General features: G+C 42.8%; 2 protein-coding genes across 3 annotated transcripts; one reads left to right on the top strand and one right to left on the bottom strand.

Annotated features, from left to right (window-relative positions):
- Positions 1-1,571: 1,571 nt before the first annotated feature.
- On the top strand, positions 1,572-21,730 carry Cyp4aa1 (Probable cytochrome P450 4aa1). Of its 2 annotated transcripts, XM_014355677.2 has the most exons (8): positions 1,572-1,628; positions 16,874-17,627; positions 18,594-18,762; positions 19,345-19,725; positions 19,804-19,882; positions 20,490-21,013; positions 21,132-21,311; positions 21,431-21,730. In XM_014355677.2, exons 2-8 carry the CDS (start codon positions 17,604-17,606, stop codon positions 21,598-21,600), a joined length of 1,527 nt encoding a protein of 508 aa, XP_014211163.2. In that variant the 5' UTR covers positions 1,572-1,628; positions 16,874-17,603; the 3' UTR covers positions 21,601-21,730. The 2 variants fall into 2 exon arrangements, with proteins under 2 accessions (XP_014211163.2, XP_014211164.2); XM_014355678.2 differs by lacking the exons at positions 1,572-1,628; positions 16,874-17,627; positions 18,594-18,762 and adding an exon at positions 19,258-19,278.
- Positions 5,592-6,822, bottom strand: LOC106641215 (uncharacterized). The gene is made up of 3 exons (XM_089596292.1): positions 6,709-6,822; positions 6,509-6,625; positions 5,592-6,151 (listed from the first exon to the last, which is right to left on the bottom strand). Exons 1-3 carry the CDS (start codon positions 6,820-6,822, stop codon positions 5,717-5,719), a joined length of 666 nt encoding a protein of 221 aa, XP_089452418.1. The 3' UTR covers positions 5,592-5,716.
- Positions 21,731-23,339: the final 1,609 nt, after the last annotated feature.

Genomic DNA, 23,339 nt, shown 5'->3' with positions numbered 1-23,339 from the left:
AAAATTAATTGTTCAGGAGCGTTTTATAACAACTATAAAAATAAAATTTTAATGGCATAATAATTTATTACGCTGCGTCCCATCAATATTAAACTTATTTATTGGCAATCGTGTTATAGAAAGCTTCGGAAAAAATTTTTCTGTTACCATAGCCCGTACATGCATATACCAATGAGAGAATTTTTGAAAACGACATTTTTTAAGTATTAAACAATTAATTAAATTTATCTAACGCACCTTGAATATCAAACACAAGTTCTTAATTTTTCGAGATCGATGTACTTTTCGGAAGAAATCAATTTTTTCGTATTTACGCAATTTTCTTCATTGCCGACTCTGTCGACATAGTTGATATTACTTGGCAGTCCCCTTGGATAACTGCGCGTATTCGTGGCATCGTGACCTATAGTATTTCTTCATAAGCAACTATTGATAACTTGTTTTTGCAGATTAAAAATTTTTATTTTACTAAGAGTAACAACTTATATGAGCCGCAACTTATTGCAGTGAAATATATGTTTCGCAGCTATTTTTTTAAATTTATGGACAACATTTAAAACCACTATTTAGTATATCTTAACAAAAAAATTAAATTTTTTATTTTTATTTTTTGTACTAAGGGATGAAGAGTAACAAAGGGAATCAGCGTGACTCTATTTCTGCAATTCATGTAGATTACTTCTTAGGAGTTGTCAGTCTTACTAAGAACAGCTGATGGTTCTGTAAATTCAATGGTTTTAAATTCTATGAACATAAAAATGAAAAAAATTAAAAAAATTTGTTTATACTGTAGAAGTTTGGCCCACTGAAAACAATTAAATATTTGTTCTTAACACTCCAATATTTTACAAAATAGTTCTTCATATCACATAGAGCCCGAACAAAGTAGTACTGTGTAATTGTAATGCATAAGTATGCCTGTTGGTTTTGATAGCATTTTTTTCTTGTGTTTATTTGTCTTTATCATTTTTTAAATCGATTTACTATTCCGATTTTTTTATTTTACATCCATATTAGCGAACTTGGTGACACATTATTAATACTTTTCTACCAATTTTTTTTATTACCATCTTTGTCGACAGTTGATATCGCTCAGCAACCCAAGGTATAAGTATCTGTTACCTGTGAGAGTTAAATAGCACTTTTCGCTATTCCTTCATGAACAACAACAGATAATTGTTTTTGTTAAATTTTAACAGATAATTATATGAAATTTAAATTTAAAAAATATTAAAAATATTGTGATTATTTAAACATATTTTTGGTTACAGTTAATAGAAAATTTTCTAATAGAACAAAGTTTTTCTGAGCTTAAATAAAATGGATAAACATTACTCATCAGTCACTATATCTTAAACGATTTATCTTACAAATTTATGAGCAAAAACTTACTCTCGTAGTATGCAAGTTTTAAAGTCGCCTTGCAAATTTATGAATATTTTTTTGGAAACAGTATCCCATTCATTTTAACAAAAGAGTCATGCGTTTTTTAAAAATTTATATCACTATGGGCTAAAAAGCTATAAAAGGAATCGGCATGAATCTATTTATACCATTTGCTTGTACCACTCTGCAGAAGTCAGTCTCACTGAGGGCAGCTGTATAATTAGTAATTCAAAGGTATGAATGTAAGTAATTACAATAAATTCCTTTACCTTTCGTTTTTTAATCCATCATTTTTCTGAAATTGATTATCTTATTAAAGTTTTTTTGGTTTCTTCGCATCGATAGTCTTACAACAATTAATAAATATAAGAAATTTAATTAATCTGTAGATTAATTTTTCACTGTAAAACAAATAAATTCTTAAGACAATCTATTTTTTCCACATTGCTTTGTAATTGAAATTGACAGCATTTAATCTGTAAGAGATGATTCATAAGAACGCGTCTTGTGTAATTAGACCTTCCGAATATTCTAAATTTTCATCTGGCACGCGAAACTTTGTATTCAACACCAGTTTATTTAAGGAGCAACCATTAATTACCCTTTCCTTTTGACAACCAATACACTCTGCTTTAAGTGAGTCAAAAAATGTTGAATTAAATACAGCTTGATAAATTACTACAAATATTTGAAAAAATTTTATTGTAAAAATTCAAACCTCTGCTGCATATAATAGTATAAAAATCAAATCACGAAAATAAAATAAGTACAATGGTAAACATTTTATGTTTTTTTTCCTCTTAGAAATTAATGTTTTACGATGATTGTCTTATAGAAATATGTTTTGTATGATAAATGATCATTAATACGCGTCAATTCAACAACTATTGATTAATTGAAGGCATCATAAATTTTATTCCATGTCTATAATTTTATTCAATTTTTAATCATTGAAAAATTATTTGGTGTAAAAAAAAGTGTTTGCCTAATAAAAAATTTAAACCTCCTGGACCATAAAACTGTTTTCAAACAAATTCATTTAGGCAAAATTTCATTACCACCCCATCAAAATTTATTTAAAGTTATCCTAAAGAGCCCCTAGTCGCGAAATGATAAAAAAAACAAAGTGACGCGACAACGTATGTGCAAAACATAAAGGAACACTTTGATGACTGTCTTTTTACTCGAAGCGCCGTACGTGCGTGCAGTGATATTTCAAAAAAATTACACGAGACAGGCTTGAACGTGCAATACACACAGGAGGAAGGGCGCATAAAAAAAGATAAAAAAAAGAGATCCTGCGAGTATATGCAAGCTGGTCAGCGACAATGGCGTGAAATATCCGTGAGCTCGACGGCACGGCTCCTCTGCAACTCACTGCCGCGGGCTGTTTAAACTTCAGACCTTTTTTTTTTTTTTTTTTTTTTTGCAAGTACCCGACAATGTACACCAGCTCACCCACCGGCCGGTGAAAAATTCGCGAGCTCCTTAGGGCAGCTTCTCGACTGCAACGTCGCCTTGGCAAGTTCGTCCTCTTTTTCTCTTCCTCTTGTTCCGAACGTGCCTTTCAAAAGGGTAAGAGCGGCCCCTTTTGCGCAATCAATCAGAGTTTTGCGTGACGATTAATTTATTAGTTTAAGTAGTATACAGTTACACAGGGCTTTACAGTCATTTTGTTACAATTTTTATGGAATTAAAAAAAAAATGAATAAATTCCTTCGGATTATCACAATAAAATACCCTTATATTGCGCAGCCGTAAAACTAGTGACCTGCAAAAGTGGGTATAGGCCAAAAAGTTTATTTCTTTTTGCGGCCCTAATTACTCGCACAATTCGAGCATAAAATAGTTTTACGAACAAAAAAACGAAAAGAAAAAAAAAATGAACCAAAGAACCGGTGGGCCATAAAACACAACACTCTATAAAACTGGAGGATGAAAAAAAAAGTTTTTCCGCAGTTCAATAATTCAAACGATGAATGAAAATCGCGGCTGGAAAGTTCCTCACTCCCAGTTTATACCCCTCCCACAGTGCAGCTCTACCCGTATTTTCTTCGCACCCATCCCAGGCGTGCGAGTTTTGTGGTGGTTGTTACAGGTACAGCAGCTTTAATTATGGCACACCAGGGTACGCGATGCGCGGAAAATGTAGTCCATCCCTCCTTTCTCGTGTTTTTCTTTTTTTTTCTTTTTTTTCAAACTTCTGCTCGCACTCAAAAAGATAAATGAAGAAAGCAAAGTTCAGCTCTCCACACTATAGTTCAGCTTTTATTATCCACAGGATGTTTTTTTAAATCTCTTTGCACCACATAAACTTAGTGCTATCGACTTTCCATTCAGCGCTTCTTCCGAGTGAAACCGAGCGGATTATTAATTTTAACGGTTATTGAATCTCGCGGACCACGGGCTTTTACTGCCCACGCCTGTGTTTTACGCGTTTCGGCTTACCGATTTTGCTTCGGAGATTTTCTATATACATCTATCGGTTAGATAACTCGATACATATTTAATGTAACGAAAAATGGCTTGAAAAGCGACGAGCATCGTTATAACAACCAATTGCCGCAATAAAAATAGTATTAATTGGTACCAATCGCAGGGAATGTATACACATAGAACGTAAACAATGGCAATTAAAGCTCGTCCGACTATATCGACAACCGCGAAACAAAATTATGTGATAGCAAGCAATAATGAGTATCGAAGCCGAGAATCGGATTGATACGCAGAATTTCAACGAAACATCGCAATAAGGACCTGATACGGGATTATTGAAACGATGATACCGCGTGCATGCTCCAGTGTAAAAATAACGTTTACTTTATAATGTGCGGCACTCTCGGTTACGAAAAGCGAGTTTGTGATGTACACAAATCACATTGATGAACTACGCTTATGAATGGGCTGAATTTCTTATTAACCAGAAGAAACACCGACTGCTTTATCTTTACCTTTACCTTTCTTGTGGATATAACTTTATCAACGTAATAAACGCAAGTTTCAAAGTTACACTTTATTAGGATACATTCAGTAGCCGTAAATTACAAGCACAGTACCGAGCGTTCACAAGTGTCATATTGGTGCTTCACTATCGAAGTACACCTACAGTGTACAACATTCGATACTATCTACCAGTGTATAGCTGCCATGTGAGCGTTTATCGATGCCTCCTGTTCGTTTATACGTACAGCTATATGTCTTTATCTATACACGTATACATGTATACACATGCGCAGATATCGTCACTTTGGACCATTATCTCGAGCACACGCTCCGCACCTTTGTAGGCACTGCATTATGTGTTTATGCGTGTCGTAACTGGGGCTGGTATCGTCGCTCTTAATAATCTTAACCATACATGCCCTTCAATTATTATTATTGTTTTTTTTTTGTTTAGTCAGCAAAAAGCCAAAAATAATCGTGGCCCTCGTATTTTCCTCTCATCGTACCACCTATGCACCGTAAAAGTATTGCATAACAGAGCAAAGTTATACATATATTGTGTAGAAAGCAAAAAGACAACCTGCAAAGATATACGTAATTTTTCATTATCGGAGAATCAAGCGAATGACCTCGGCTACGTTGCGGGTACATATGTATATGCTGTGCGGTGATGTCAACGTACATACAATATATCCAATTTTTTCTTTTTTTCTATTTGACATACATGCAATTTCTTTGCCTTTTTTCGATAGAGATCTAATTTATACGTATACTTGTGCAACAGGCTCAGAGACGCAAAGCATAATGGCTAAAACACAACCAAAGAGATAATTTAGGACATTGTGTTTCATTTTACCTGACCCCAAACTTAATTTTCTTCTAAAGTCACGCAGCACATTTATCTTTTTTATAACTTGGTACATTTTTCAGTAGTTTTCCATGTAACTGATCTTGTCAATAATACAGTAGGTTGGCTTTCCTTTCTTTTTTTTTTATTTCATAGTATACACTTTATGGCTCGAAATACGAGTGACGCGAGTAGGTACAGTACAATAGTTTTCCCCAGCTCTTACATTTTCCTTTTTTCCTCCTACCTCGTCGCATGTAGGCCGAGAGCTGAATAACCCAGTTAGCTAGGATTTCCGGCTTGACGGCTACGAAAATAATTGAGGCTAGTCCTTTTCAGTTCTCTACAGCGACGGAGCGGGCGAGGGAGGGGGGGGGGAAAGAAAAATGTAAGGAAGACGCGCGTCGTAAGGAAATCCTCTCGTTTCGCGAGCAGCTGCCGGAAATTAATCTTCACCCGTACCCACCTTACGGTACGAAAAAAAGTGTTCACTTGCGCTCGCTAGCCCCGACTCGGCAAGAGTGATTTTGCCATTTTGGGTCATTCGACGGCGTTCAAGGGCTTCATGACGATGAAGGTCTCGGCGTTGACGAGCTCGTAGCCCAACGAGGCGAACAGCCCCTCGGACTTTGAGTTGCCCGCGACGATGAACAGCGTCGAGTCGCGGCCCTCCTCCGCCAGCAGCTTCGACAGAGCCTTGACCACGACTTTCGCGTAGCCCCGTCCCCGGCACTCGTCCACCGTCTGCACATTACCGAGGCCCCCAAACTCGTTTTGCAGTGCCCACGCGACCAACTTACCATCGGCCTTGTCGAACAATCCAACTCCACGGCTCAGTTTGACCATCGTAGCTACGTAGGCGGTGGATTTGTTGGGCTCCTTTTTCACTTCCTCCCGGGGCCAGTGCTCGTGCACCACCGGCACGTCCGACTCCCCTAGAAACCGCAGCTCCAAGCCTTCGGACACCCTAAACCCCTCCTCACGGTATTTATACATCGAGCATCGTCACACACACACATATATATATACCTTATGTCCTCGTTGAGGCACTGCTCCTTAGGTTTGAAGTACTAGTTCGAGGGTCCGTTGTCGTCCACTAGTAAGCCCATGGACTTGATGGCGTTTCTCACCGCGTCCTCGAAGTACTCGTGTACAGCCGCGAAAATCACCGGCTCCTTCCAGTCGATGCGCCGTGTCCTCGCGATGCAGTCCAAGAGGAGGGACCTTGACTCTCGGAACGCGAACGGGATTAGCATGTACATCGAGTACTGAAGAGAAAAAACGGGGCTGAGCATTGGGAAATGTAAGAAATTATTGTGTGTGTACACCTACCGAGGAGACGCCTATAAAGACGCCCTTGTCGTGGTTCCCTTCGGGACAGAGTACGTCGAGTTTGATGCCCGGCTCCTTTCTCCTCCAGTCGATGGCGTTGCGGACCCAGTAGTGATACTGTGGCACGCGTATACGATAAAAAAAAAGCAACCCTTGGATTCACGATAAAAGGTGTAGTATACGTATTATTATAGACTCACGTATGCGAAACGGGGCCAATCGCGGCGCAGAGCGTCTTCGAGTAGAGGCCATTTGTTGGTCGGCAGTGGCTGCAAGATGTCCACAGCGAGGGGGAGATTGTTCTCCTGCGACATTCTAAATACGTGTGGTGCAGTCGAGCCTTTCGCAATTGGCATACATACGTATACATATATATACACGCGTTACGTGCGCAACTCGAACTTATATCTTATCGCGCAGAGTTCGTTCACTTGCACGGCCGACCGTGGGTGTATATACTTGTGGTTGAAGCAAAGAAAAAACATTAGTTGCGTTCGAGTGATGTGATTTAAGCAGTTGCGTGCGCGCAGGTTCAAAAAAGATAAAGGACCGATATTGGCCATCTGGTATCGAAAAACACCTCGAAAGGGAACAAAAAAAGTACTGTATCAAAAGCTTTATGAAGAAACCCGCAAATGCTCGCCCTCAACCCTTCCGAAGCCCGAACGACGGAGGAAGAACAAAAAAGAACCTGCTTCGCTTGCCGTTTAATAAACCGAGGGAGGAAAAAAAAAATCGATAAAGATCAGCGACGTTGCTCTGATCAGTGTACGAGCACATCGACGAGGGTAGGGGTGGAGGGTGGGAAGAAAAAACAAAGAAGGAGGAGCCGAGGTGATTTGAAAAAAAAAAAAAAAAAAAAATGTTTCTGCAAGACTGCAAGCGCAGGTTGCACGGGAAGTCGTAGGCGAGGTGGTTTTGGCGCTGCGACGATCCGAAAAACGCGGTCAATGAACGTAGCAGGGGGTAGACGAGCAGAGAGGCTAGAGGGAGAGAGAGAGAGAGGGTTGACGCAGGGCTGTACATATAGTAACGCGAGAACATCTCGCAGACTATGGCCCGAGGCTCTGCAGCAGCTGGCTCGTGCTTCTCCCTCGCTCCTTTTAACCCCCCTCTCTCTGATGTACCCATATATATGTACATGTATACATGCACTCGCAGCAGCGTCTTGTTTCTCCCGTGGAGAATATGGATTTTATACAAGAGGCAAACGAGCCGGCCGGGTGCCACATCAGAGGAAGAGAGAGAGTCTTTACCTTGCCTGTGTCCCTTTCTCTACACCCCATCCCCCTCTCTTTGAAAATCCATCTCTCTCTATCTCTATCTCACGGGTGGCATGGGAGTTTTGCTTTTTTATTTATATAATCACTTTTTATACCGATCGACAAGCCGATTCACATGAAAATTTACTCCAATTTCTACTTGTTGATCGAATCACGGATACGCGCGTATTTACATCGAGTTACAAAGTAAACTTCTTTTTAAATTTTCTTTGAGGGAAGTTGCACAAAAATTAGACAGTTGAGATTTTAATTTTGTTTGAACCGAAAAAAAAAAAAAAAAAAAAAAAAAAAAAGAAAAGTCTCATCTCAAGGTGATCAAGTGCACACTAACAGGTCGACAAAAGCTCCCAGCTGCTGGACGTTATATTAGCTTAGGTAACAACACGCGTGCCAGTTCATCTAACCGGTATTACGTTACTCGTATAAATACACATATACGCTTAGCAAAGATGCGTTTGTTATATTTGACATTACGCGTATCCATAGCTCAAGTTCCCGTACGACACTCTCACGTATAAGTACGTAGAGGAGTGCGTTCGCAAACTCATAAGAAAGAAGGAGCCCGAGCTGATGGCGTATGTATACATATATATGTTAATAAATAACATTGTGCACTTGCGGCAAAGTGCACAAATGACGTGCATTACGCCATCGAGTTAATGAATAATTCATTGGCGCTCTGCACGTACATATACATATACATATATATAGGTATCGCGGCTATACTCTTACTGCTATATGTAACGACAGTCTGCTGCACTGTGGTTTAACGACATCATTTAACTGATGCCCGCAACTTTGTATACAACCTTAAAAGTGTAGATTGGTCACCTCTTAATACGAGTATCAAATATATAACCTTCGAAAGTGATGGAAGGCGTGATAACTTTTGGGACTTGAGAAAATAACAACAAAACACATGAGCCACCAAGTGAAGAACCCCCTCACTTTTACCAAATTTCCCATTGACGCCGTTATCATCATGTCTATACATTTGTCAGTCTCGCCATCACGTCCCTTAATTCGCGGCTTAATAGCCCTCCCGTATTAACCATACTCCCCGAGAAAGGCAAACAGCCCAAAGGTACACTCGCGCAACCACCACACGAGCAATAAATCATCCTTAACGGCCCCACCTCTGCCGCGCATACAATATTCAAACATCGTTCGCGCAAATCTGTAGCCCGAGCCTCGGCTTAATCGCCCCTCGACTCTTTGATTAAATCATCCCCGGCAAGGATACACGTCCTTTTTTTTTTTTTTTTTCGTACAGTACAATTTTCAAAATTGAACCTCCTCGTGAAAATAATGAAGAAATTACTAAATCAAACTACCTCGTTTGCAAGGAGCTTCGTTTCACGTGTCTTCCCCGGGTGCACGCGTACACGAAAATTTCAATCACTTAGGGAGCTCCGGGCGTACAGCTGCTGATGCTGTTTTGCATCGAACAAACTTCCCACCGCACGTCACGGGAATAAAACGCGTATAAAACGCCGCCAACTGAATTACATCCTCTACACCCTCCAACCCCCCCCCCTTTTTTTTTGCCACACCAGCCAAATGGTTTCCATATATTAAGCGGAAAGCGTCGCTCGTTATTGTATGTGTGCATAATACAACATATATACACGTGTACACGCAGTATATAGCTTGCTCTTCCGTGGCGTGCCTAAATGTATAAAGTGGTAGCGGAGGAAAAACATTTCCACCCTCTGTATGCTATTTACCGCGCCCTGCAAAACTGTGCGCGCGTATATTCTCTTTGCCTTCATTTTTGATGGAAAAACTCGCGAGAAACGAAAGGAGGAGGCTGCTTGTTGGGTGACGTGTTTTTTTTTTTTTTTTTTTTTTTTTTTTTTTTTTTTTTTTTTTTTTTTTTTTTTACATCGTGATTGGAGAGAACTGTGCGTTTGAGGGTGCAATTTTGGGTGTACAGGTACACGTACGAGAGGGCGGGGTGCGAGTACATGGTGCGGTGTGCACGTGGCTGACTGATTTTGTAAAATTGACAGGCACCTGCGACATCCGAAGAATATTGCTCGGGGGGAGGGGGGGTGGAAAATCTTATGTGCGCTTGTGCCCGCGAGAGCGACGCTCTGACTCATCCACCGATCGGGTGACTCTTTCTTGTTGACTTTTTGACTTTTCCATTGGCGTAGTCTTTTTTTTTTTTTTTTTTTTTTTTTTTCCTCACCAGGACGTGAGTCGGTGTTTTAATTATTCCATACACTAATCGACATATATATTGCACCATTGCTTGTTCATCAGGTACATCGATTGAAAAAAAAAAAAAAAAAAAAAAAAAAAAAAAAAAAAAAAAAAAAAAAGGTACGTGTAAAAAGTTCGGTGAGGGGTTGTTTGTAATAATCCAGGCTGTACAAGCGCACACACGCCCATTGCGAGAGAAAGCAAATTTCAATTAGACATGAAGGTTAATTGGACCGTACCGAGAGGAGCAATTTGGCACGAGACCCGCCAAAGTCATTGTTGTAGAAAAAAAAGGGCCGTAAGTTGGATAATTAGGGGGGGAAAAGCGCGCGATGCCCTCAAAAAATTTACTTTTTTGTTTGGACTGGGATGAAATTCCACCAGGGGGGGAAATTGGGTCAGACGCGCCGGGGGAGCTTTGAGACGGTGTTAGGAAACAGGACTTTGGGCGTGAATTTTGATGAGGAAACGAATATTCTTTCAAACGGACGCCAAGTACCCTTTTTCCCTTTACGATTCGGTACATCCCTGCATGGATGATATAAAAACAGCTCGTGCCGGGCACTTTTTACCCCCCAAAAAATCCGGAATAATATTCAAATCGCGCGTATTTCTTTCCCTCCCCCAAACGAATTTAGACTTTGTAACGAGCTCGCGGTCCGGCGAATCCTAGTACGCCCACCCGCGCAATATCGCGGCAGGATGTACAGGAGCGGAAAATAACTGCCCTTACAAGCGACCACTTTTAATCCTCCGCAGTTTCCAGCTCCACGGATCCGCCCCTCCCCTTCCACACGTGTTGTGAAATTCACGAGGAAAAAAAAAAAAAAGAAAAATTTAATATACCTCGTTTCCTCGAGCAAAACGCGGAGACGAGCGGAACATCGGATGTCACCCAATATTGACACACTCCCGACGTCGATGCATCTGCACTCTCCAACAAAACGCTCAACCAGTCGTGGAGGCAAGCTATGACCAACGCGGAAAACGAAAGACGGGGAAATCCATTTGTCAGCGATAAAACTCAAGTTCACACACGCGTACAAGTATATACTTATATATGTATATATGCGTATATACCCATAGTGGTAACGACAGTCCCCGATCGAACGATTGACAAAAGCCAGCCAGCAGATGATACTTGCACGCAGCCAGTATCGAAGAGAAAGATCAGCAATATTTGACCCCACCTGCGAGTGTTTTATCACGTACGCGGATCCTTGTCTCCTTATGCGGGTGCACGCGTCGAGCTTTCGTGCCTATACCCGATGTGTCTATTATCCACCCCTGTCCTAACCAACGTGCAGACAGTGGTGTGTATTCGTAGCTGTATCTCCACTTATACTCCATGCGTGTACACGTTCGCACTGGTGCACCGATGAATAATCACCGAGCCCGAGGAGGCGCTAAGTCGCGAGGTTAACGAGTGAAAACAACGACGAGGCTCAAGTACAGAGAGAGAGAGAGAGAGAGAGAGCTTTTCTCCCCCATCTCTCTGCAAGCTCGAGCCTTTGTGCAGCGGCGTGACAGCAAATCGCTGCCGTCGTTGTTGAGTTTTCATGTGTCTGCATGTAGAATATTGCACGTGTGCGCGTGCAGCGAGGGGTGAGGACGGGAGCCGCGTGCGCGTGCATGTATAAATGCGTTCAAATGTTCGTTTGGTTGGGTTTTTTTTTTTTTTAATTTTTTTGTGTGTGCCTCTGCTAGCTGACGGGCATGAAAAAACACGGGGAAAATATGCGCTTGCACCTTTTTTTTGTTTCTTTTTTTTTTTGTTTAATGAAAAACACGGCGTTTCGGGGTTTCCGAGGGGTGCTCTGTTTCTGGATAATTACCCCTTGCGGGAAAGCACACGTGCCTCGTGTCTAGAGATGAGCTTGAAATTTTTCCTCCCCATTGATTTCGTCGCCCGCATTTGTCGTAATCTCCGACGTGGCGCCGAAATCAACTCGCTCGTCCGCCCCAAAATACCTCGGCAAGCACAGTCCCGCTCTCGAACTGACTTTTTATTCTTTGACTCGGCAGCTATTGGAGCATAAAAAAAAAAAAAAAAAAAAAGAAGAAGAAAAGCAGTGCAAACGAAAGCAGAGCGTAACAGCTTCCTCCTCTTTACGCATAAATTTTCCGCAACAGGCAACAGCGGCCCGAGCGCTTCCTGCCGAGGGAGGGGGGAGGACCGAGTCAGCGCTTTTCCGCTGCAATGCCGCGGAAGCTCGTGTTTTTTTTTTTCACCCCCTCATGGTAGCTGTTCCTCTTTTTTTTGTTCCCTCCTCCCCCTTTTACGTGGACGGTCCGTGTCGACCTACAGCCCTGCTTTTCAGGGATGACCGCGTGGTGAAATTAACGCTCCGGGGGACAGGAGTTTCCACGGTGACGTAATCAAGTATGGCCTCGTCATTTAGACGGGGGGAGAGAATTTGTTTATCCTCACCGTTTTATTACAATTTCCCCCCTTTCCCCCTCCCAATAAAATCAATTTATATCGATGATGCGCTTCAATATTACTATACATCATACCGTGGAATGGCAACTCTTTCGTGGAGATGTTGCACAAAAAAACGCAATACCCACGAAACAGAGATTAAACGCGATAGTTGCGCGCGTATGGAAATTAACTAAATTTTCCAAATTACCTCCACTGCAGCGAAGAATTTTCAGGGTTGCATAACAGCGCAAACAAAAAAAAAAATCGACAATTCAAAGAGTGTATAGTTGTGTACAAGAACTAAGGCGCAGAGTAAGTTGTTCGGAGAATTCTCGCTATGCTTGTAAACGCGGTTCATTAGCACTTGGCGCCCGACGAGTAGCGCTGCAGTTACAAAAGCAATCACTTTCGATTGCCGGCGCTGCACTGGTAATGGCACGTATTTATATTTTTCCCTTCTTCTTTTGTACTCGTTTCCTACCTCCCCTCCCGAGGAAATAACTCGATCGAACGAAGCCGCGGCAGTTTGTATACTTCCACCGGTGAAAATCAAGCCCCGCGAATTTAATTGCGCGCAGCTGCTCGAGTGAGACGGCGACTTTGCCGTTGTGGGGCGAAAGACGTCTCTCACACTGTACAGGTCCCACTTCTCCGTTGGTTGTGCTGTACCATACATCTACACAGTATACGTGCATAGAAAAAAAAAAAAAAAATCACAACCAAACCTCGAGGCGAGCAAAAATTTAGTTATTTGCGCGGAAAGGCATACATCCCGATCGTTAAATTCGAACACCACCAATGTTTACTCGTTAAGCCGATTTTTTTCCTTTTTTTTCCAGAGCTGTGATTTTAGTACAAACGCAAAGTATAAATCACAGGGCCAAAGGTCTAATTGACGCGCAGCCCTTTCACCCGATGGGACACACGCATCGGTATATATAAATATACAGCCGCACATGCTTTACAAAATACACGCTCGAAAAGCACATATACCGGTATTTGGCTCCTCTCTCTCGGCAATCATATATACGTGATTTGTGTGCAAAGAGCCAATTAGCCTTATACATATGCACCTATACCTGCGATCGCGTCTAAAATGCCGCTGATGGTTGGGCGGCTCGATGGTGCGTTAAACCAGCGAGGCGGCCGTATAGCGCGGCCGTTTAGTTTTTTCGATGGCACCGCCAACGGGTGTGCCTTTTTGTTTTTACTGCCGGGCCGTACGGTGTTTCTGCGCGTGAATTGGCCGGTCTGGTGTGCTTTTGGTGTTTTTTCAACTGACGGTGTGCGATCGGCCTTTTTATTTTGCGATGCGCTTGTGGCTTTCGACGCGACTCTGCTTCACGTGGGGGTGAACGATCCGAGGATCTGTGGCACTCACTTGTGGGCGCTGTACACACACGGGTGCGTATAGTAGGCCTATTTATTGTATTTTACGGAGGGACTAGAGCGATGTCTCTAACCACACGAAAGGGCGACAATTCATAAGCAGTTGAATCAATAATTGCCGTATTTTTTATAGAGAGTTGATTTCGTTTGGCCTTTCTCTCGTCGTTTGTGCAGTGTGTTTTGTATTCGGCTATCGTCATATTATAGTAAATACGTAACAAGTTGCGCTCATCGGTATTTTTTTTTTTTTTTTTTTTTTAGCGAGTGAAAGCTGTCAATGCGCGCACGTCGTATTAAATATGATGTATATGCCCGTGAGTTTTGTTACCTGTACTCTCACCTCGCGCGAGTGTTTGGTTGACATTTATTATTCTCTAGCGGATGATTTTGGCGTTTCATGCCAATTGGGGTACAATGGTACAGCACGAGCTTTTCCACAGTGTATACAGTTTATGGCATTATACTTTTGAGTATATTGTAGTTCAAAAACATAAACATTAGGCCAAAGGTCGCGTGGACTCGTAAACGAGAATACCTCCCGATTCTTTATCGTCACTGAATGCGAAAACGATGCAACTTTGTTCATCGAGTCTCTCACCTTCGGGCACTTTGTGAATTTTTGTCCCAGTTCAGAATCCCACTCCTATCCTGTAATGAGGTAAAGAAGAATGTGGCATAATATTATATTTTATTTGTGATGCCTACGTAAATAACGGTATACGTGATAACATTCTTTTTAAAAATACCCTTTTTTATACTCATTCAAACTTACTGTCGTGGGTGTATGTATGAGAGTATACAAAGAATTTCTGAAAAAATTGTTTTTCGGTTGGAAAAAAAAAAAAAATTGTATCTCGTGGGATTGCACTGGCAAGATGGTGCAGTCGATTAATTGTGTAAGACAGTACGTAGATATGGATTAATTGATACTTTATTGAATCGAATGAAACGAATAAACAAGACGCTTAAAGTGTCCGAGTTGCAATGAAATCTTCTACGTCCATACAGTTGAGCAGATAACAACGCCAAACAAAATAAAACAATCGGAAAGACGAGCCGAGACATCAATTGCGCGAGTGACACTGTGGCCTATTATTTATAATTTCGTCGCTCGTGCCATGAAAATCTGAGTTCCGTGAAAGGGTGTAATAAAGAGTTTATGGGCCCACTGTGCGAGAAAGTAAAAGGAGACTTGCACTCGTCCGATTTTCATTTTTCCACAGCCCCGAGCTACCGCGTACAGTTGCGGGCCTCATTTAACTTCCTAATGTATATAACAAGCGACGGCAAATAATAACTGTACATGTGCACACGAAAGAAAGGCACGCGATCGTGATTGCACGGGTGACCACGACACGCGAGAGAGGACGACGAATTTGTCTTTTTTTTTTTTTTCTTCTTCTTCTTTTATTAGCATATAGTCAATAAAAAGAAGAAAATGCATGTATATTAGGCTCGTCGCGCGTGCGAGTGATCGTACGAGCGAGATTTATTGGGTGCAGTCGCGGTCGCGCCACATCAAGCGCGACAATACCGCTGACGCGGGTATTTTGGGTTTCGAATTTCGGGAAATGGCTCGTGGGCATTTTATCTACTATTTTGCATCGCTGTATAGATACTCATGATTATTAAAATTCATCCACGGTCCCTCAGTCAAGTACAACGCAACTGTTCCCACATACTGCTTGAGACAAAAAAAAAGAAAAAAAAAAAAAAAAATATCGCGTAGAGAAACAGAAAGTGAGAGATGACTCGGCAGAAGGTACTTGGAAATCGTCGGGCGACTTTGGAGCTGGTATTGTTATGTACACACACTTTTGGGCTCTCGAAGTGCACTTTTTGTTTCTTCGGTAAATTTGTACCTTCAACAATGCGGCCCTCGGTCATTCATTCAAATTCATTCCACTGAATATAAAATCGATCAAAAATTCACCAAGCAAGTGAGCGATGCATTCAATTTGTGGATGATTAGTGGACTAGTTAATTTTTTAGTGCCATTTCAAAGGATATCTTTAAAGAGTCTCCCCCCATTTCAATTTCGATCTCTCTTTTTCAAAGCCTGTGGTATTCTTTTTTTCACTTTCATTGTAGCATCGTCTGATGCGGATTACGCGCATCCAGTCACTCAAAACAGCAGCCACTGCCCGGCAACCGCAAGTGTTGATTTATGCTAATGGCGAAGAAGAAGAAAAAAACGTCGAATGCATAATCAAAATGATGCGTAGCTATTTTGCTTCGATGTTCCATGATCCAATGTCATTCTTCTCTCCACTCGACGGAACATCAGAAGAGCAAAGAAGGTTTCCGTTGCGCAATGTGTACGTATGGTGCACTTTCTCGCGGTTATTGCGGACGTGACCGAGGACCCACCTGACGCTTTTGCGTGAGGCCAAGAGGAGAATTTTGGGCACAAGTGACCATTCATGGCCTCTTTTTCCCTCTCCTCTCCCCCATTCGCGTGGGCTTTTAAGGTGTTGACCCTTGCCTTCCATTTTTCTCTCGTCAATGCCCTCTCCTCTCGCGTGGCGCAGCTTTTATTGTTTGCTCCCACTCGACGCGGTCGGGCTGCTTCGAGAAAAGTTCGCGCGTTTGCACGCGTATAGGGAAAAATGGTCTTTTCGGAAACCCTTGATCCGCGAATTCCGGAAAATCTGGTGTTTGCTCGTCGGCCGAGACGCGGACTTTGACGGGAGACGTACGAGCCGCCAAGCTAAATACTTTTCTCCAAACGAGATCGGTATTGACTCCTCGTTTTAACCCAATTGACCCTTTTTAAATGCGACGTACCCAAAAGGCAGTGACCTCTTTTTTTTTCATACACCTATCAAAAATAACGTACTAAAATCGCAATGGTAAAAGCTTTTCAGTTTTGCTTATACTTGCCCAATAGCGATCCTACGGCAGGTAAGACTTTCCACAGCTGTATTGAATATGACTATAATTTCAAAGATTTCAAAAGCAAATGAAAAAAAAAAAATATTCACAAGTTGTTACTAGAAGAAAAAAAAAAAAAAATTATATCGCACACGATCCATACTCAATCCAGATGATTGTTTCCAGGTATAGCGCGCGAGCGTCACCAAACGTACGAGCCAATAGGAAGATTCCGGGCAAAAAAGTGAGCTCGGCCAGGGGGAGGAAGCCGCTGGTGAGAAGATGACAGCAGCGTCGTCCCACGCGTAACACGTGCATGTGCACACACGTACCATTGTCCGAGCAGAGTCGTCACCGGCAAACATTACCTGCACCGGCGCGCAAAAACCACCAGGTTTTGGCTTCGGAAGAGGCAAAAATTAAGAGGAGAAAAAAAAAGAAGAAGGAGAGGGAGTCAGGCGAGGAGGAGTCGTCGGGCCGTCTATCTGTCAGTCGGTCGGGGCACGCATAGCCACACCTTGCACGCGAAAGACACTCCGCGAGATCGGCAAGTTCGCTTGGACCGCGTTGGCGTCGTTTTTCATCCGCGTCCAATAGACAAATCATTTTTTTTTTTTTTTTACAGGAGGCATCGACCTCGTCGTCGGTGTTTCTTTGGGACGATGAACGCGGTGATCGGGCCATCGATTAGATAAGCATAGCCACGATCGTCTACGAAGATAAGAGATCGCGAGGTGGACACCGGCACTCGCGCGTTTCTGTGCTTTGTGAATTAAGTTTTAACATTTGATAGTTGAACTACTCACGTGATTTGGACAGTGGTGCGGTGAAGCTGTTGATCGGTAATTTTACATCACCCGTGCTCGTGACTGAGTCTTCATCCAAGTTCACATTTCACCCCGAGTTTTGGCTGATCATGATTACCACGTTGGGCATCAAGGTGGGCATTACATTTTGTTTCTTTTCGATTATCATTTGGGTAGAATAAAAAGTATGGAAACAGCTAACTCTGAATTTCAGTGAACGAACGGCTAAGAATTTTTTGTAGCAAATGTTTGAGCTCGGTAATTCGCGTAAAAGATCATGCCACTGAATGATTTGAGAAGAAAAAAAAACTATCAATGATTCGACACGTTTTCGTAATAGATTCAACCTGAAATCACACACGTGAGCCCAAACGCGCGCGCGCACGGAAAAAACTTATCGTCGATATGCACAGCGATCCCAATCTTATCGGGAGTCCACGCCAGCCAAAAGAGGTGCAGACGAATTTCTCGTGTTTGTACAAAAATCACTCTCACTCTCCGTACCATTCAACTCGAGTGTATCGGTAATACCTTTCACGCTCGGCAATGCCGGTTATAATTGCTTTAGCGGGGCCCTCCTAATCGCCACCGAAGGATGGGACCCGGCGCGTTTCCATACAGCCGGGGCGTGAAAAAATCACGCGCAATTGCAAAGCCGACTCGAGAGTGCGAGCTGAGCTTTTGTCTCCCCGATGGATTCGCCGGTCGCGCGGATGTAGCGCGGGAAAAGAGAGTAAAACGCGGAAATCGACGGGCAATTAGCGCCTCCTTCCTTTCGCGCGATGTGTACATATACGATGTTCGTGTCCAAGGATGGCTATTCCGATACCAAAAGGTCATTGTGGAATCTCGCGTATTGGTTCATTGCACACAGAGCCTCGAGTCTTCCGTACCCTTGGAAGTGTCGTCTCGTGACATTACAATTTTTTCATAACAGCTAAAAGCCCCGTCACAATGACTCTCCCGTATCGATTTCCCATCAAATTGAATAAACTTGGAGAAATTGCCATTCCCTGGACGCGTTGAAGATCGATATGAAGGTGTAGGAAATTGATGGATGTGTGTGTGTGTGTACATAATGGTGCGTTCGATTATTTCAGTGGGACAGGGATCCCCAGGAGCTGTGGATCTACGTCGCGTTGATCATCGTTACGCTGGTGGTGTACCTGTTCAAGGACTATATCAGGATATATTGGGTTGTCTCCCGGATGAAGGGCCCTCGCACGCTGCCGATCATCGGCAACGCCAATTACCTGTGCCAGGACAATGGTAATCAATTGCTCATCTCCTCTTTTTTTTTCTTTCTTATTTTCTCGCCATCGACTTGAAAAAAAAAAAAAAAAAAACATCTACGAAATTTTGTCCCCGTTGAAGGAAAAAAAAGGAATTCCCCGTTGCTTCATGACATTATACGAGCGAGAGAGTTTGTCACGTTACAACGCACCGCGAGGACATAACACGCGTACGTAGTATTATGCACGCGCTCTTAGCAAAGATTTAACACCTCACCTCCGTGTGTACACACCTTCCTTCATACTCGAATAATACGCAAATATGGACAGAGCGAAAAGTTTAGCAGGAAAAGAGCTAAAAATCATACTGAAACGGCACCGGGGCAAGTAATGTTGTCATCTCTGCAAAGAAGAAGAAAAAAAAAAAAAAAAACTCCCCCATATTGTATTCTATTACGTCCACCTAAAGCATGAAACAAAATTTCATTAACCCAAATGGCCTGTAGAGTTGAAAAAAAAAAAAAATCCCTTTCTGGGACTCATTTGTAATTAGGTATATAATACTATGCTCGATCGACCAGAAAAGAAAAGAAACGGGGCTCTCTGTATTGTGTTCCAGTGTTGCACATAATGTCGCACCTCCTGTACAAGGACTTTGGGCCGGTGTTGCGGGTCTGGATAACGTGCCTGCCCTTCGTGATAGTGACCGAGCCCGAGGACATCCAAGCCGTCCTGGGCAGCCCGAAGCACGCGCGCAAGGTCCTCTTTTACCGGCTGTTCGACAATTTTCTCGGCAAGGGCCTCATAACCAGCGACCTGGACACCTGGCGCGCCCACCGCAGGATCCTCCAGCCGGCGTTCCACTTGCACGTGCTCCAACAGTTTGTCGGCTCGTTCGCCGAAAGCGCCGATCGGCTCGTCGCCAAGTTGGCGCACCACCACTCCCAGGAGATCGACATCACCAAGTTCGTCAACGACACCGTTTACGAGATACTCAACGGTACGTCGATCAAGGGGTGTTAATACGAGAATATGAGATAATCTTTTTTTTTTTTTTTTTTTTTTTTTTTCACCGCAGAAACCGTCTTGGGCGTCGACATGGCCAGCATGACGATGGAAAACGGCACCGTCGATCTCGACAGTCTGCCGTTCCGAAAGTGGGTAAAACACCAGTACATACCCAACAACCAACAGATCCGCAAGCCGTATCTTGTCGCATACGTTTTTTTTTTTTTTTTTTTTTTTTTACGTAACGTTGTTTTGATTTTTATTAGCGGCCGAGCCACCGTATAATCGTGTTTGCCTTGTCATCGGCAGATTTGTCGTGATTTCTCATACCGCAAACATCATCATCATCATCATTTCGTGGTTTGATATATTATAAATATGTACACACGATAACACGTAAATCGTATATGAGTCACTCGCGCCACAAAATTATATATTATATATACACACGATCGGTATACAGTTTCGGAGAAAAAGAAAAAAAAATCGACACGCCGATTTCGTTGATTTCATCGACTCTCGTTTTGGAGTATAACGATGTATTATAGTTGTAATGCATATACACGCGATCGGATGCGCGTCCGCTTAAATACGTGCAAAGAAAGTGTGTGGATGATCCCAAGGACGAACGTATGAAAAAAAGATATAAATATAAATAAAGACGAAACGCGCTCTAATCAATCCATATAATTTACTATGTGAGAGCAAGGGTGGAAATTAATCGCACGATGGAATAAATGACGGTGTGTGCCGCAGGGGCCAGATGGTCGTGCCGTACCGGATGGTGCACCCTTGGCTCCTGTTCGACTGGATCTACAGCTGGACGAGCGCCGGCCGGAGGGAGAGGAAGCAACGGGAGGACCTCTCTGCGGCGTGTCGCAAGATAATCGGGGAGAGGCGCGAGGCGCGTCGATCCAACGGAGCATCACCGGCGAGGAAGTCGTCGCTGCTCGAGTACATGCTGGAGTTGAAGAGCCGCGAGTGGTTCGGCGACGAGGACATCGTCAACGAGTGCTGCACCTTCATGCTGGCAGGGCAGGACTCGGTGGGCACGGCCACGGCCATGAGCCTCTTTTTGCTAGCCACGCACCCGGAGTGGCAGGCCAAGTGCATCGAGGAGCTCGACGGGATATTCGAGGCCGGGGGTGACCCGAGGAGGCCACCCACAATGCACGACTTGAAGGCCATGCGGGTGCTCGAGTGTTGCATCAAGGAGGCCCTCAGGCTGTACCCGAGCGTGCCCCTCTTTGCCAGGACTCTCGGGGAGGACCTCAGACTTGGTGAGGCCAAGTTTTTTTTTTTTTTTGGTTAATCGCGCTTTCCGAAAATTCATCTCCAAGAGGCTTCATTTCGATCGTTGTAAGTTTACCAACCGATAGCCGTGTGCGCGTTTTTCAGGCAAGCACGTGATACCAGCCGGCTGCGGCGTGGTGGTTTTGCCGTACACGACGCACCGGCTGGCCCATCATTTCCCGGAGCCGCACGCCTTCCGGCCGGAGCGCTTTAGTCCGGAAAACTCGGAAAAGAGGCATCCCTACGCTTATTTGCCGTTCAGCGCCGGGCCGCGCAATTGCATCGGTAAGTATACAACTGACAAATCATTGGACATTTGAGTTCTTTTTCTCAAGTTTAATTCAAGAAACATTAACGTTCATATGGTTATTGAAATGTTTTTACTTGAATGATCACAATTTCAGGGAACAAGTTTGCGATGCTGGAGATGAAGGCAATGATAAGCGCGATACTGCGAAGGTATCATTTGGGCAGCGTCGAGGGTAAGACGGAGGTGCGGCCCAAGTTCCGGTTCACCGTCAGGGCCGCGGGTGGGCTGTGGGTCAAGATAACTCAGCGCGTCGACGCTCGATGAGGTGTATCGCTGGACCATCATGTACAGTTGGCCGATGATAACTTACTCTCGGCAAGGGGCGATCGACCCCCTTTTTTTTTCTTTTACCTCTAATTTTTTTTATCCATACGTACGTGCGTGTACCGAGGCTGAGCTCTTCAGAACTCAGCCCCATTAGGGTTATCACCCATTATTGCTTCTTTTTTTTTTATATCCTCTTCTCCTCCAGTTCGAGGCCGAGGCTGTTAGAAAATTAATATGTTTTTTTACGAATCTATGTAGTATATATACATGGAGTTTGTGTTCTTATGTGTACGTTTTGCACCGTTTGACCATCGGAGAAATATCTCGAGAAGCTCAAATGGAAAACTTTTATCCGTAGATCCTTTGTAGCCTTTTTTTTCCATGGCAAATAAAATGTATAACGTTACACTGGTGACCTGAATAAAACTTTCCGTTAGTCATATTATGACGTTCGAAAAAGAACCTAGAATATAAATGTTTCATTACTTTGTAAGTGTAGGTTAATTTTGTTCTTTTTTTTTTATTTTATAACGAATGTAGTCCCACAGAGTATGTAGTAAATTGACGAAGGAAAAAAAAAAAAGATTTTGTAAATAAACACAAGAGCAACTGGTAAATTTTATTTCCCTCGAATTCTTATTTTTCAACACCTGTAAGACATCTCGACCAGTCAATGGCAATCAATCGAATGACAATGCCAGACAAATGCACTGCAGCGCGGGTAAGTAGAAATTAGAGAAAAATCGAAATATCAATAATAAAGGTGTATGATCATGCGTCGAAAGAAATCAACTAAATAAAAAAAAAAAAAAAATCATTACTCCTAATGTATTGTATTTTTTATTCGAAAATTTTTTAGGAGCATCATCTCGTTTTTTTTGAACACAGAAAATATGAAAAAAATAGTATATTACGCCACTAGGGCGGAAAGTGCTTCTTCCCGCCCGCGGGCGCACTTTCCGCCCGCCGAGTACTTTCGGCCCAAGGGCGGAAAGATGATTCCCGCCCGCAGGGCGGGAATATTCTTTCCGCCCGAGGGCCGAAAGTACTCGAAGGGCGGAAAGTGCGCTCAAGGGCGTGAAGGCCTCCGCCCGAGTCGCGTATCCTATTTTTCTCCTTAAGGGCGCAAAGTGAGAACGTATTTTGTCTGGTTAATGATCACTTTAATAGAAATTTAACTACAGGATTAAAAATGAAAAATATTTATTCAATGTCTATCTAATGTACACAAAGCTTATTTTGCATCAATTATTTAAAATTGAGTATGATTTTATTTTTATAAAATAATAAGTCTAAAAAAGTAGTCAGTAAGGTAGGGAATTTTTTAAAATAAGTAAGAGTTAATTGTTAATAAACGAAAGTTCGCATCAAAGGTTGTGCGGGGTCCAGGGGCGGCAGCCCCTGGTGGGGGACCAGGGGGCAAAGCCCCCGGCGGGGGTCCAGGGGGCGGAGCCCCCGGTGGGGGGTAGGGGGGGCAAAGCCCCCCCCCTCGTCCAAAAAATCAATTGATCGTTCGATTAAAAAAAATTTACAACCATTTTCCGAAAAAAAAAAAATAAATTAAAATAATCTAATCTCCCGAAAAAAAAAAAACTTGGTGGAATGAGAGTATGAGTATCAAAAAATGGCAATCAGAGATATAATACTCCCTTATTGTAATATTATATTTTTTCTTAAGAAATTATACACAAAATATACTTATAATAGAATTTCATAAAATAATCAAGTCTTGTTTT

The sequence above is a fragment of the Copidosoma floridanum genome, unplaced genomic scaffold (assembly GCF_036245765.1).
Source record: "Copidosoma floridanum isolate Cflo_tuat_1 unplaced genomic scaffold, Cflo_Japanese_pri ptg000030l, whole genome shotgun sequence".
NCBI lineage: Eukaryota > Metazoa > Arthropoda > Insecta > Hymenoptera > Encyrtidae > Copidosoma > Copidosoma floridanum.
Note: the sequence above shows the minus strand (reverse complement) of the source record. Positions and strands in the feature narration are given on the sequence as shown.

Excerpts from the sequence above, each read along its gene's own strand:
- LOC106641215 (XM_089596292.1), bottom strand. The coding sequence starts at position 6,822 with ATGTCGCAGGAGAACAATCTCCCCCTCGCTGTGGACATCTTGCAGCCA. Across the intron at positions 6,626-6,708 it reads ATTGGCCCCGTTTCGCATAC|TATCACTACTGGGTCCGCAA; the intron begins GTGAGTCTATAA and ends CGCGTGCCACAG. Across the intron at positions 6,152-6,508 it reads TCTTTATAGGCGTCTCCTCG|GGGTTTAGGGTGTCCGAAGG; the intron begins GTAGGTGTACAC and ends TACCGTGAGGAG.
- Cyp4aa1 (XM_014355677.2), top strand. The coding sequence starts at position 17,604 with ATGATTACCACGTTGGGCATCAAG. Across the intron at positions 18,763-19,344 it reads TTACCTGTGCCAGGACAATG|TGTTGCACATAATGTCGCAC; the intron begins GTAATCAATTGC and ends ATTGTGTTCCAG. Across the intron at positions 21,014-21,131 it reads CGGGGAGGACCTCAGACTTG|GCAAGCACGTGATACCAGCC; the intron begins GTGAGGCCAAGT and ends CGCGTTTTTCAG.